At 45.4% G+C, this 13,932-nt stretch overlaps 2 protein-coding genes across 2 annotated transcripts; both read left to right on the top strand.

Annotated features, from left to right (window-relative positions):
* The first annotated feature begins 709 nt into the window (after positions 1 to 709).
* On the top strand, positions 710 to 2,888 carry LOC109505214 (small ribosomal subunit protein uS7m). The gene has a single exon (XM_019847607.2). It carries the CDS (start codon positions 2,400 to 2,402, stop codon positions 2,844 to 2,846), a length of 447 nt encoding a protein of 148 aa, XP_019703166.1. The 5' UTR covers positions 710 to 2,399; the 3' UTR covers positions 2,847 to 2,888.
* Positions 2,889 to 4,906: 2,018 nt separating this feature from the next.
* On the top strand, positions 4,907 to 12,004 carry LOC140854575 (ATP synthase subunit 9, mitochondrial). The gene has a single exon (XM_073250527.1). The coding sequence runs from the start codon at positions 8,954 to 8,956 to the stop codon at positions 9,176 to 9,178; it is 225 nt and encodes a 74-aa protein (XP_073106628.1). The 5' UTR covers positions 4,907 to 8,953; the 3' UTR covers positions 9,179 to 12,004.
* The last annotated feature ends 1,928 nt before the right edge of the window (positions 12,005 to 13,932 follow it).

Raw genomic sequence — 13,932 nt, 5'->3', positions numbered from 1 at the left:
TTCTTCTATCCATCGTTCAAGGGCAAGGGGAGAACATGTAGCGGCTTGCCTAGATCTCGTATTTTCCACGTAGCTCGTCGGTCAAACCAATGATTCTCTTCTCAAAGTAATAGAGAGAGTTTTTTCCGGTATGTAGTGTAGTTCCGCGAGCTTTAATTGAAGTAAGTAGGGGGGGATAACGGCCGTAGTCGCTAGCGAATCTACGTAGTAGTTGTCTTTTCCATTCGGTGGGTGTTCAGTCTACCGCAAATGTGAAAGCTATCGAAAATCATGCGCATTGCATGCCATTCTCCCATCAGACTTTAGTTGGAAAAACCAAGGCCAAGTCTCTATAAGTCTCCTTTTTCTTTTCGGGAGCAGAGCAGTCACAGAATGGAAATCAAAATGATTGAAGTTTTTTTAGAATGGCGATTCCTCACAATCGCTCCTTGTGATGCTGCGGAACCATGGCAATTAGGATCTCAAGACGCAGCAACACCTATTATGCAAGGAATCATTGACTTACATCACGAGATCTTTTTCTTCCTCATTCCGATTTTTGTTTTCGTATCACGGATCTTGGTTCGCGCTTGGCAAAAGTCACAGCGGGCTTACACGCACCTTATGGAGCGGCAGGCCCCACGGATTGGTATTGCCGGTCCATCGGCGCCAGACCGAGGCGTTCCTGATTCTGAAGATGATCGGGAGCGCCAGCGGCAAAGATTCGTAGAATGATCGCCCTAACCCTCCGGCGCTATTGCGCTCACTATTGTGGGGGTAGGGGACTCTGTGGAAAATACTGTGCTAGAGGCAGAGCTGAATTCCACTTTCTTGCCGCGGCCCATCAGATTGCCCAGGAGTTTTTCTACGAATCCCCGCAAGCTGACGTCCGAACCCTCGTCGATTTACTTGAATTCATCCGAAATAACAGTAATCCGACGAGGTGGGATCGGGACATGACAATGCACTGGCTGGCCGACTTTGTAAGGCGCGATCCCCCGCATTAGCGAAGGCGGAACCGTGCTGATCGGACCAGACAGGTGCAGGTAGCTCGATCGAAAATGTTCATTTTTTTGTTGTTTTTGCTAAAGGATGTCAAACCGTTAGCGGCGTTCAGAACCAGCCGTCGAAGTTTTTGAATTGGAAAGAACGAAGAAGTAAGGAAATGAGACCACTCTTTCTTGAAACATTTTATAAGCAGATCTTCCCATCCACACCAATCACGAGTTTTTTTTCATTTCTTTTGTATATCGTCGTAACGCCCTTAATGATAGGTTTTGAAAAAGACTTTTCATGTCATTCCCATTTAGGTCCGATTCGGATCCCTCTGTTGTTTTCCTTTCCTCCCGAACCTTTTCCTCGAAATGAGAAAGAATCTGGAAAACTCGAATTGTATTATTTAAGTGCTTATTGCTTGCCAAAGATCCTACTTCTACAATTGGTAGGTCACCGGGTTATTCAAATAAGTCGTGTTTTCCGTAGTTTTCCCATGTTAAAACTTCCGTACCAATTCGATCGATCCGGAATGGATCGGTTAAACATTCTATTAGGGAGCCCGGCCTTGACTCTTCTGTGTGGTATTCATTCTCGTTTGGCTCTTGGAATCACATCCAGCAGTACTTGGAACAGCTCGCAAAATCCAAGCACTTCACCTACTTCATTGCCCCCAACCGTTTCCCGTACCTCTATTGAAACAGAATGGTTTCATGTTCTTTCATCGATTGGTTATTTCTCTCCGTTCGTATCTCTTTATCCAATTTCAGTCTCGATTAGTTCACAAGATTGAATGGCGGCACAACCTAACGATAGATCCAATACACCAATGATCTGTGCCTAGAATGCCTTGCTAGATCTCTGCTCTAGAAAGCTATACAGGCAACAACAAACGCGGTTTGACCGGGGGCTTCCCTTTCATTACTTCTTTCACGACGAGGGAACCGCGTCCGCATCAGTCAAGGACGAACGAGTGGGTCCGCCCGGTCCTTAAGGCAAGGATAAGAGGCGCGAATCAATGTATTGGATGAAATACGGTTCGAAAATAAAAACATAAAAAAAATGGTGTTAGTGATCAGTCGGATGCGGGTAGGAGCAATCTCAACAGACGGAATAGTATAGTATAAAATTTAGGAACATCATGTATAGTTCTAGCCTCCATCTCGTGCGTGCAATCATAAAAAAACAAACTTTCCACGGAAGCACACTGGTCAAAAATAACGTTTTAGAAAAAAAAAAGACCGGTCGGATCTGAGGCCAGTTGAAAAGCAGAAGCAAGTCCCATTTCATTTTGCATTTCATTTTGTTAGTTATGTTTGGAAAGAGGGGAGTTGGCTGATAAAGATGGACAGTAACGATTGCGTAATATCAATTTTTCGGCCTCGTCATCGAAAGCGGCTTCCAATTGCTCGGAAATTATCAGCTATATGGGGGACTTGGATGGTGAGCAAAAACAATTGATCAAGAAGTTGGTAAACTTTCGCATGATCGATGGTAAAAGAACGAGAGTTCGTGCTATTGTTTATAAAACAGTTCATCGCCCAGCTCGAACTGAACGCGATGTAATAAAACTTATGGTTGACGCCGTAGAAAATATAAAGCCCATATGCGAAGTGGTAAAAGTAGGAGTCGCAGGTACTATTTATGATGTCCCTGGGATTGTTGCCAGGGATCGTCAACAAACCTTAGCTATTCGTTGGATCCTTGGAGCAGCTTTCAAACGACGTATAAGCTACAGGATAAGCTTAGAGAAATGTTCATTTGCTGAGATACTGGATGCTTACCGAAAGAGGGGAATTGCACGTAAGAGAAGGGAGAATCTTCATGGACTGGCTTCCACCAATCGAAGTTTCGCGCATTTCAGATGGTGGTAAAGTGATACCACATAAGGAGCTCTTCCTCATTCAGTCATATTCTTAAGTAAGAAATGTTTGACCCTTTTCCTTTTTTCTTCTTCATATAGAAAGAAAGTCGGCCTTCCTCATACTCCCCCCTTCATTCATTGAGTTGGAGGAATCCACAGGAGGCCCGCCCGTTATGCATTGCATAAAAGAACCTTTCCATATCCCTCTCCCTTGTTCGATCTTACTCATCAAATGGCACTCAGTTCATATCTGTAAGTTCGATCATTGACAAGGTTCAAAGAAAGGGTGGTCCATTCACCTTCTTTCTAGTGACTCGTGGAGCTGATAAATCTACTTCAAAGGGAGGGAAGCTAGGAGTGCTAGTCCGAAAGGGGGGTGTTCTCCTTTTTTTTCAATCATTTCTGCTTGACTTTAGCCTTACTTATAAGAAAAGAAGCAAGGAATGATGCTAGTCTGAAGGCTAACAGCTAAATATAGAGCTTGATGTTATATCTGACATAGTTGGTCAAAAGTCCATTTTGATTTATATATGATCGAACTTCCGCGAGTTCGTTTTCGGTCATCCTGCATTTCACCTCAGCATCCAGGATGATAAAGCATCGATGACGCCCGTAGATTGATTTTGGCAACTACTCGCTTTGGATCTGCAACTCGAAGATATGAATATAGGATAGGTATAAGGTATGGTCAAAGGCAATCGCAGTGGTTGTTTCACCCAGAGCCGGAGTAGATTCACTCATAAGGGATACAAAGGCAGGAGCTAAGAGCTAAGGTGGTAAAAGCAGCAGAGAGTCGCTATACGGGGGCAGCAGAGCCCGTTGATTCAGAACCACCTATTTATCCATAAGGGCTTGAGCCCCAGACATAAGTGGGTGAATCCACAAAACCACTAGCAGAGGTGGAGGCACCAGCGATGAAAGCAGTGGGAGAGGCATTGAAAAAGGCAGCAGGAAAGCCTGGGAGCCAGCAATCGGTATAATAGAAAAACCAGCAGAGTTGCAGAAAGAAGAGGTGTTTCGACAAGTGCTTGCATTCCTATAGTGGTTATTGTATTAGTATGTCTTCCTATACGTAAAGTGTATAGTGGAATACAACATGTTACAAGTGGTGTCCCAACATATGCCTTTGTCCTTAGGGGTGTCGCGGAGGTAAAGTCAAAGGCAATAAAAACAGAGCTACCTGAGACTAACTTACTATCCTTCGCATGAGACTGGGTTCTTAGCAAAGCGTTGCTCCGCTCAACTGGGTCTCGAGATCGAATCGCTGGACCTACATCCCCCATGAATAGGACTTGAATTGGATTCGCTGAGACAGGAAGGGATGCTCGCTCTCCACTATGGATTCCGCTGCCAATAGGCCGTCTTCGATCTGCTAGCTCTACCTTTCGAAAAGAAGACGACGGACGGATGGATGGATGGAAAACTACACTAAAGAAAGTAGCCAGCCCAGCCTTCGCTAAAGGAAACAGGAGAGAAGGTGCTGGTCATGAATGGGGCTCACCAGCAACAAAGAAAGGTGAGCCGAGGACTGATTGGACAACGATCGACCGGTCGTCTCTCTCTCTTTCTTATGTTCCTCTCTCTCCAGGTCTTGAGTTCTCTCTTTGCTGCTTGTTGTGGGTGTTAGATTTCGGGGGGTTGGGTCAATAATGCGGAACATCCCGGGAAGTGGCTGGCGCATCCTGTCCAATCATTCCCAGTAAAAAAAAGGACCGTCATGCCCGCCCCGCGCTTCTGCTTCTCTTCTCAGTCCAAGCCTTACTGAGCCACAGTAGCGAGGGAAGGGGCTCAATGTCCGATTCTTCAGGCTAGTAGAAGCAGTGGAGGTCGAAGGATGAGTTGCTTTTTCATTTTCGCGTGCAGCCTCCGGTTCTTTAGCGCTAACGAGCTCAGTCAATTCCCTTCTCCCCCCACACCAGATCCACCGTTGAAAGCTAGCTTTCTGACCCGTGCCCTTGGCATAAGAGCTTCCATCGTCGAGGCATAATACGTTTTTAGATGCATGGCATTGAAAAGATCTGCTCATTCTTATCCTTCTGAGTTAGCAATTCTATATGTATTCCAGGGTGAACCGTGGTGACGACATACGGTCCTTCCCAGTTTGGCCCATTCCGGGTGCAGCAGAGGGAAAAATCTTCTTCAGAACCGGATCTCCTACTTAAAAGCGGCGCTCCAAGACCTTTTTCTGGTAAATCCTGCGCTGATATATCTGGGCATGGTGGGCCGCTCGGAGCCGCTTCTCATCTAGCAATTCGAGCTGGGCTAGACGCTCTCTATGCCGTTCCTCCTCGGGAAGCTGTCCCTCCAGGGAGATCAAATGAAAGAGATGGGATCTCTTCTTCAATTCCCCTCCAGGGGCCCCGGGGAGGGCAGCAAAAATGAAATAAACTAATGAAAACGGCGTTGCATTGGTAGGAATAGACGTTCGATAGGCCCAGAGCGCGAACGGGAGCTTCTCATGCCAGTTACGCCCAGAATCAATCGTCTTCCTACTTTATTAATGTCTTATTCGTGGCTTCCGGGGGATAATAAGGTGCGGAAAATCGATGATTTCTATTGAAATGGGTACGCCTGTTCTTGAAAGACGGACCGTTAAAGGAGAATCTTTCTTGTGGAAGCCGGAAGATAATGTGACTTTTTTTCGTGCGACCTGGTTCGACCCATTTCGTGAAATACTCCGTCGCTACCAGAATAATACAATGCTAATTCGAGGTCGTGGGGGAGATCTTGCCGATGACATCTCAACCCCACATTGCTAAAGGCCAAGGTGCGGTTGTGGCATGGAGGGCCGATGCTGGCGCGTGGATCAAGTCCACGTGAATTTGACACCTGTGGCAACGGCGGACACTTTCACTGATTGACTGGCCTTATTTAGCTGCGCCCCTCAACAACTGAGACGAGTTCTATCTTTTCTCTACTTCTCAATAGAGCTACGTTTACTTTAAGTCTTCGATCGCCTATCCTGTAAGGTAAGGTTAGTCCCCCTATTTGATTGGTCTGAGTGAGTCACTTCACTTATACTTGAATCAATATATAGCAATTCAGTTAGCAGAGCATGGGGAATCTTTATATCCGTTAGTTCCATTTATTCACTCAGCAACAACAGCGCATTCAATAGCAGCATTCGATGCATCTTCCTTATTCTATTTGTGTAAACAACCGACCAAGGGGAAGTAAGCAGCCATAACTGCAAGAACCACAGCGGACCGGTAGGATAGGATTGGCGAAAGAGTCTTGCAACAGTCTGTACAGACCCCTTTACAAGCAAGCTAACAAGAATAGAGCAAGTGCCATTCTTTTACCTGAATTACATCCACTCTTGGCCAAGTTGAAGCACTCTGAAGTCATCCTCAGGGAAGGCGAGCAAGGAAAAGATAGCTAGCTTTGGGCTTCTCCTAAGAGAAAGAAGAAGGGAGCAGCACGGCACGGATAAGCCTAAACTACCTTACAATTATTTGCCAGGTCTTAGTTGGAGGAGGGCCAAACCAATGTCTGGAAAACCTTTCCGTAAGCCAGGGCAGATCTCCATGTATCAGGAATATTACATGGGTGGGTTAGCCGCCCATTCCTAGAGACTAGACTAGAGAGAAGATGTATGCCAACGAGATTCAAGCTGGATGCTTTCCATCTCATTTCATTAGCCGCTGAAGCAGTCAATCTTAGACGTAGTGAGTCTTTCAATGATAATAAGTTTTGATAAATAAAGAAGACCACCTGAAACTGACTCTCCAGGATAGATCGGAAGAATTTCGTGAAAAGTTTACATCCTTCTTACTCGTCTCATCTTGGATGATTCCAATCATACCCTCCTCGATAAAGCGAGCATATTCATTCTCCCCTACGGTCAAGATCCTCACTTCGAGGGCACGGTCCAGCTCTTCAAAGAAATCCATCAGCATATGACTGAGAGGATAAGAAGTCAGAAGACCCTTCCCTGTCAAAAGAATCTTTGGATTCTCCTTTAGAATCAGCTGATCTTGTAAAAAATAAGAAAAGAGTGAGACGAGATCAACGAAACAAAGATGGATTTGAGCTTTGAAATAAGACTAGAATGAGGAAGAAAGAAACGTGAAAAAGAAAGATCAAAAAGAAAGAGATGAGACAAAGGTGCCCAGCGAGACAGTTCCCTACCGTAGTCTCGTTGAGATACTCTCTCATCAAAATAAAAAGAACGCCCAAAAAAAAGGGGAGGAAGAAAGACTTTTCTATTCGTTTGAAGGCAGAAAGCGCATCCAAGACCAAGACCTCACAAGGTTCAGGGAAGATCCATCACAAAAAGTTTTCCATCATTTTCTCCTCTATCCAAGAAAGCTACTGTAAAAGGAGAAAGAAAAAAGGTACCTTCCAGCACTTTCTTTTTGATTGAATCGACTTCCTCGTCTAATAAAGAAGCGTAATGCCGGTCTGGCTTTCTTCTTGGCTCTTTCCTGACAACAGAAGCACCAGGAGCCGTATCCTTTCGGACTGACTGAGCCCTTAGTTACAAGGTTTGAAATCGAAGAGAGAAGAAAAGGTGGGAAGATGCCTTTAGCTAAGCTACTCAGGGTCTTTTCTGTACCCAGGATCCGATCCCGTTGATCAGTGATCAGGACGATACGATTGGTTGTAAGACTTGGTTGGAACACGAGGTTTAGCCGAATATTAGTTATTAGTTTTTGAACTGGAATGCCTTCGTCCAGTGCGTGAATTCCCTTCAAGACAAGAAGAGGTAGAGCGCCCAGAGGAGTCAAGATCAGCTATTCTATTCCTATCTTTTGATGCTTAGCTGCCCTTCCGCAACTGGTTTTGAAACCTATATGCCACAAGTTTCCTAATCTCATGGAATAGGTTTAGCGCCTTCACCAATCCAATCATGATTTCCAAGGTCGAGAGGTCAGGGAAAGCCTCCGTTCCGTAAAAGAGATCGTCGATTCCTATCTTTTCTTCTCCCACGCCCGAGCTATTGCTATTGGAGCCCTCATTTCTTTTATGAGAAAGGGGCGGGTATATATATATATAGTAGTGGCTTTCGTCAAGATTGGCTTAGTGATCTTAAACCGGGTATCGTAATCGTAGTTGTAGCCCAGAGTGAATCGACGGCTTTGAGTGAGTCAATAGCTTGGTGAGCACTTAGCTTTGAACTTTGAAATAGTTATTTCATCGTCCGGTTGGTTCTTATAAATAGAGCATCTAAATAGAATAGAAATGTGAAGGAAGCGGCTACTCTAAGCTTGCTGTCCGAGTAAAGGAGAAAGCGGTGTAATGAGATCAATGCCAAAAGCCTGTATTTCTAAATGACATCCTATGCTAGGTATGACTTTATTCGAGGTTGAGCCTTTGTATTTTACCCTTTGTTTAATATGGGTAGGTAGCCTCCACCAATCTATCTCAAGTAGGTAGCCTCCACCAATCTATCTCAATCTGATCTGCCTTATTTATGTCTTCCCGAGCCCTTCTTGTTTTGACACAGGTTTGTAACAAGCTCTTGACTCCCCGAAATGCCTTCCTTCTTTCTTTTCTCGCTTTCCCCGAAGAGTGGGACTGACCGATTGAATGATTTCCACTCTAATTGGACTTAGGATCCGTACTATCGAAGGTATCCGCTCTTGAATGTAAGGCAATCCCGTCTTTGATTCTTCACTCTTGAGTTCCCGTCGAAAGGAGTAGTTGAGGAGCTGTGCTGTCTTCGTTCATCTCCTGAGGTTGCGAAATCGCCTTGAATAAAACCCTAAATCTAAATGATGATTGAGCTTTAACAATGGGAGACTGACTGCCTGGCTTCATCCCTTTCTTTTGAACCATAAACTTCGGCAAGAGATAGGCTTATTGCCTCTTCCGCTCCTGAACCAGTACTGAGATAAAAGGAATAAAAGGAGGTAGGGCAAAAGCATAAGGTAAGCTCCTCGGTAGCGGGAAAGAAAGAAGCATCTGTTGCGAGCAAGTATGACCAGAACACTCTTTTCATCCAACTATCAATCTCATAAGAGAAGAAAGCGTAGGGAAAAGAAAGGGAAAAGTGAGATGAAAAAGAGGAACGAGGGAAAGAGAGAAGAAAGAAAGATTTCTGAGAGAGCATCTTCGTAAATTCGTAAAAGCGTAATAAAAAAAGAATGATTCATCGAAGATATTTTCCGGATCATGTTAGAAGGAGCAAAATCAATAGGTGCAGGAGCTGCTACAATTGCTTTAGCGGGAGCTGCAGTCGGGATTGGAAACGTTTTTAGTTCGTTAATCCATTCCGTGGCACGAAATCCGTCATTAGCTAAACAATTGTTTGGTTATGCCATTTTGGGCTTTGCTCTAACCGAAGCGATTGCCCTCTTTGCTCTAATGATGGCCTTTTTGATCTCATTCGTATTTTAAAGATCTTCGGCCCCGACGGACCTAGGGAGGGGGGGGGTAAGCTGGAGGGGACCCCGGTGGGTAGAGTAACTGGCCGATAAGGTTAGTGAGGTTCCTGCTATGGTGAAGTGAAAGATCTTTCACTATAGTGGGAAGAAGACAGGTGGGAGCGAGCGGAGCAGGAGCAAAGCAAGCTCTAGTGGTGGGTTGTCTTCCTGGTCCCATTTCAGTCTTTTTCATGACATAGTCAGAAGCAATGGATGTTGCAAACACACAAGCGAAGCACCTTAGTCAGCGGAAGAAAGAGAAGCTCGAGAAGGAGTACCAAAACCTAGTTCACTCGCTGAGTCTCTTTGCGTCCATGGCTGAATGGTTCAAGCTACCCAACGGGTCAAGTAGGTTCGATTCCTGCTGGATGGACTTTGCCAATAAAAATCTTTCATTTTCCTCAACGCCAATCTAATTGCTACTTTCTAGAAGTCAAGAGGAACTAGAAGTCAAGAGGAACGAGGAACGAAGTAGCTCGCCTAAAAGGAGAGGGAAGTCAAGCAGTCAATAGCCCTTATCTGCTTGATGTTAGTACCACTCGATCGATAGAGGAGGCAAAATCCTAAGTTTCGACATGAGTGATTCACTCAATTGCAAGTTGGTAAGGGGCTCCTCTTTGCCCCGATGAATGCCATACCTCGCGTTCTACCATACATAGATAGAGTAATCCCGAGCTTTTCCATCGAGTCAGACCTATACTGAGGCATCCCGACCGGTACACAATTAGAAGATTGAAGAGGATAGGCTCATAAAGCAGGAGGGTGAAAGAGTTCTGGTTCATTATCTTACTCTTGGAGGAAGAAAGATCAAATCGTTGAAGAAGGAGCTACTGGCATTCAATCCATACCTCGCCGATGCATTAGCCACATTCAAGCACTGGAAAAGGATCGGCACGGGCATCTTCTCCTTCCTCTTTTGCAGGAAGGTTCACTATGTCAAGTCTCGCTTTTCTCACTATCAATTTCTTCACTGGGTCGATCTTCACTTCGTCATACCAAGTAAGGATCTCATCCCCAAGGGTCGAATTATTTTATTTTATCCGAGGCCTTTTTTCGAGCCGGCCGATTGGAACTCATGCTAGGGTGCCGAGGTAGATCCAATCTCCTTTTGAATCGAGAATTTGGTCGTCTAATAGATCTTTTTCCTTGCAGCAAAGGACCGATCTATGAAGTACTTCACAGCTATGGATGCAATGGGAGTTACCGACACCAGATGCACAGGTGCGTGCGGCTAACAGCCATGGTGGGGGACGAAAGGCGGACATGGTAGACCAATCGATATGGCTTGTCGTACTGTACTGGCTTCGGGCTAGCTGCCTTGATCCGTCTTCCTAGATGCGACGAAGCGCCTACCAATGATGCTCTACTGACGAAACCTACGGTGCTCTACTTACGAAACCAAGGGCGTTCCCGTGACACAAGGGATTCAAGACTCGAACCCAAAGGTGGCCAAACAAATCAAAGAAGAGAGCTCCAAAACTCCTTCCCTTCTCTATTTTAGTAAAAGCGTGTCTGCAAGGCCTATTGGTTACCATTTGAGGGTCCGGCGATGCAAAGAGCTTCGAAAGCAGTTTCCGCACTGAAAGCCTATGCTTCTTTGTAAGCTTTCTCGTAGTTCATATCAGACTTGGAAGGATGACTGAACCCGCTTCCTGTGATCTAATGTGATGGCTGGGGCTAATGTGCACTGGTCGGGACTACAGCTAATGCAGCGGCTGAGTCTAATGCACCCGAAGCCTGAAGTTAGTACTTGGCCGATTCCACTACCTCAAGTAGGGAGAGATTTCGTCCTAGCCTGGATCTGTCTTATATTAAGATCTTTCTAGCTCAGAGGAAGAGCTTCTTCTCACCCTCGGTGAACTCCCTTTCAAGACAGAAGCGCATCCAACCCCGTTCTTTTGGCAGCAAGTCAGATTCCCTTCTACGAGGATACCCTGGAACGTGCCGCTGACTTTCCTGTGTGCGCTGCTTACTCCTTGCTTGGTCAGTTGGACCCGCGTAAGTCAATATTTCAGTGATCCTACTCACCCCACAGCTTGACGAATCACGCAATGCGCTTTCTTCCCCACCGCCCCTGCCAGCGAGCCTAGGAGCGCTTAGCTTTGATACTGATGGTAGCATAGCGTAGAAGACACCGAGGCAAGGAAGGGAGGTAAGAGTAGCAGCGACGGGGACAGAGCTAGCAGCAGTGGCAAAGAGAGTTTTCGTATACCATTGCTTTATTCCTTATAGTCCCTTGGCTAGTATAAGTGGAAAAGAGCAGTCGTTACGCCTATTAAAGCGATAACCCTAGAAGCAGAGCAGTCGTAAGGGGCGTAGCGTATGCGTGAGAAGAGGTGCCTCCAGCCATCCTGTCCTCTCGGCTTCACTCTCTCTCAGGCAGATAGGGCGTACACAGAAACCTGATGTCCGCCTTATCCTCTCGGGAAGCGGATCAGTCTATTCCCATGTGCTACTACCTAGCTAACTACTAAGCAGCTTACGATTTTTGCTAAAAAAATCGTCAGAGATAGCCTGGTTCCTTCCTTTTGCTAACTTCCTACCTCCGGCAGAATGGCTACTACCTGGAGCGAGCTGCCTACGCCGCGGAACGTTACCTGCTCCGTGCACAGAACAATAGAATGGATTTCACATCGATAGCAATCAAGCCCTTGTCTTTCTCTGTATCGGTAGTAGCATCAGCCTCATTGCCCGGCATGGCTTGATAGTGGTATAAGGATTTCCCTGTAGGTGGTCCGCTTACTGTGCTATTTCAATGCTTCGGGGAACAAGATGTCGAAGGAACAAAGAGGAAGAAGGCTCTTCGGCGCATATTATTAGGATATGACACCGAACGAAAGGGATGGAGATGTTGCGACCCACCTGTAAAAGACATTTTTTGAAAAGACGGGGTCCGGAAAGACGAGATGGAATTGCTATTGAGTCTTCGAGGCGCTGAAAGCCCTAAGATTGATCTGATTCCTCCCATTCCATTGAGTCGGTCTTAGAGCCGGTAGATCAGATTGAATGAGGGATGGAAGGATGTTCCGGTATTCGAATTATCCGCTAGTCTACACGACGAGATGAAAGCGCGTAAACTACTTACTTCATTGAGTGCTCAACCAATGCCTATAATGCTTCGATTTCCGCAAGAGAGCCACCTAGATCTGTCACGTGTTGAGGGAAGGGTTATAGTCTCTTACTGCTCTTCCCAGAGGAGTCAAAGGGGATGAAGGGTGCACTCAATGAGAGGCAATCGAGAACTCGATAACAGGAGGAATGAATAGAATATGTCCTCCTAGTCTGGTGCGAATAAGAGGTCAGTGGAAAATTGATAATAAAATAGGGCCCCTTCCTTCTAGAAAGTGTACTGTTTCCTGCCTATGTGTGAAAACGAGTATGTGAACAGAACATCTTTCAAATGAACTTGCTAAAAATCCTCTTGCAACTAGCAACTCCTCGGATTATATTAGCACTTTTCTTCCATTGGCTGAAAGCTTTCTTTAAAAAGCTTCCTGCAACAGGCGAGGCTTACCCTAATCCTGTAATTGGAAGGGCCTTTGACTCCAATTGTCACAGGTTCGGCGGACTCTCCAGTGGTTGATGATACTTTTTGAAGCTCCTGCTGGCTGGCTTAAAAAAAGATAGCGCTCTGGCTTAGCTGCTTTTTTAGAGCTGGCTTAAGCTTATTCTTTACCGCTAGAGAGACTTTTCCTTTCCTTCTTCCTTGCTTAAGTCTCTTTCCTTTGCCCTAGCCATAGATCTGCTGGATAGAGGTAGCTGATTGCGTAAAAAAAGAGAAAATAAAGAAACTCTCTGGCTCACGCCTGGAAAGGAACCGCGAAAGGAACGACTACTATGGCACGCTACTCTACTAACTATTGGCTCTAGAGCAAAAAGGCGTACTCCAACTGGCACAGCAACTAGTTCAAAAGCAGAATGAAAAAGGAGGCAAAAACACTATGAGCTACTGCTATACGTAAGACTAAGATAGAGTGAAGCTGCAGGGGAACTGCTATATATAGGGATATTCTCTAAGCGGGGCTGGAAATGGATTGATCACAGGATTTCGTAAGGCACTTTCACTTGAAAACTGCACTGGCTTGAAAGCGGCTGTAACAGAAGGGGATGAAAGAACTTTATAGAGCCGGGCCGGAGACGACTACTACACATATGCCGGGGTGGACTAAATGCCTAGAGGGGATTAAAAGAAAAAGAGTCGCTTTCGAACTTGCTGGCCTAAGATACCTACTTATATAGGGAACTCCTTAAAGGTAAAAGCTTTCATTCAAGGAAAGAAACTGCCACTGGATCAAGCTTTTAGCCAATGGCTGTAACAGACAGAAAAGAGCTCGAACTCGATCGAAGGTCTGTAAAGGACTCGAGCGAAGAGAGAAGGAAGAAGCCCTAGAACCTGCCCTTTCAAAAGGGATTGCTCATGCATTTGCCCTGAAAGCAGAACTGGATTTATAACGGGTGATATACTTTTTTGAAACATAATAACTACTAACCTTTCTAACTTGCTTTTCACTGGCGGCTAACCCTCAAAAAATGAAAGAAGAAAAAAAGGGACTGATACTATTTTCATTTTCCTCCCTGGAAAGGGCACTGTGCTACTACTATAGCTAGGGAACTCTGCTCTTTTCTTCCTCTGTAGCCTTACAGAAAGAGCAAGAAAGGCTCTAGAAAACTACTCACTCATCACTCCATGGTAAATGGGAAGGGAAATCCTATACTCGTACTAGACAT

Source organism: Elaeis guineensis, unplaced genomic scaffold, assembly GCF_000442705.2.
Source record: "Elaeis guineensis isolate ETL-2024a unplaced genomic scaffold, EG11 Super_Scaffold_1000181, whole genome shotgun sequence".
Taxonomy (NCBI): domain Eukaryota; kingdom Viridiplantae; phylum Streptophyta; class Magnoliopsida; order Arecales; family Arecaceae; genus Elaeis; species Elaeis guineensis.
Note: the sequence above shows the minus strand (reverse complement) of the source record. Positions and strands in the feature narration are given on the sequence as shown.

What these genes read in the sequence shown, in the direction of transcription:
- LOC109505214 (XM_019847607.2), top strand. Translation starts at nt 2,400, where the DNA reads ATGGGGGACTTGGATGGTGAGCAAAAACAATTGATCAAGAAGTTGGTA.
- LOC140854575 (XM_073250527.1), top strand. Translation starts at nt 8,954, where the DNA reads ATGTTAGAAGGAGCAAAATCAATAGGTGCAGGAGCTGCTACAATTGCT.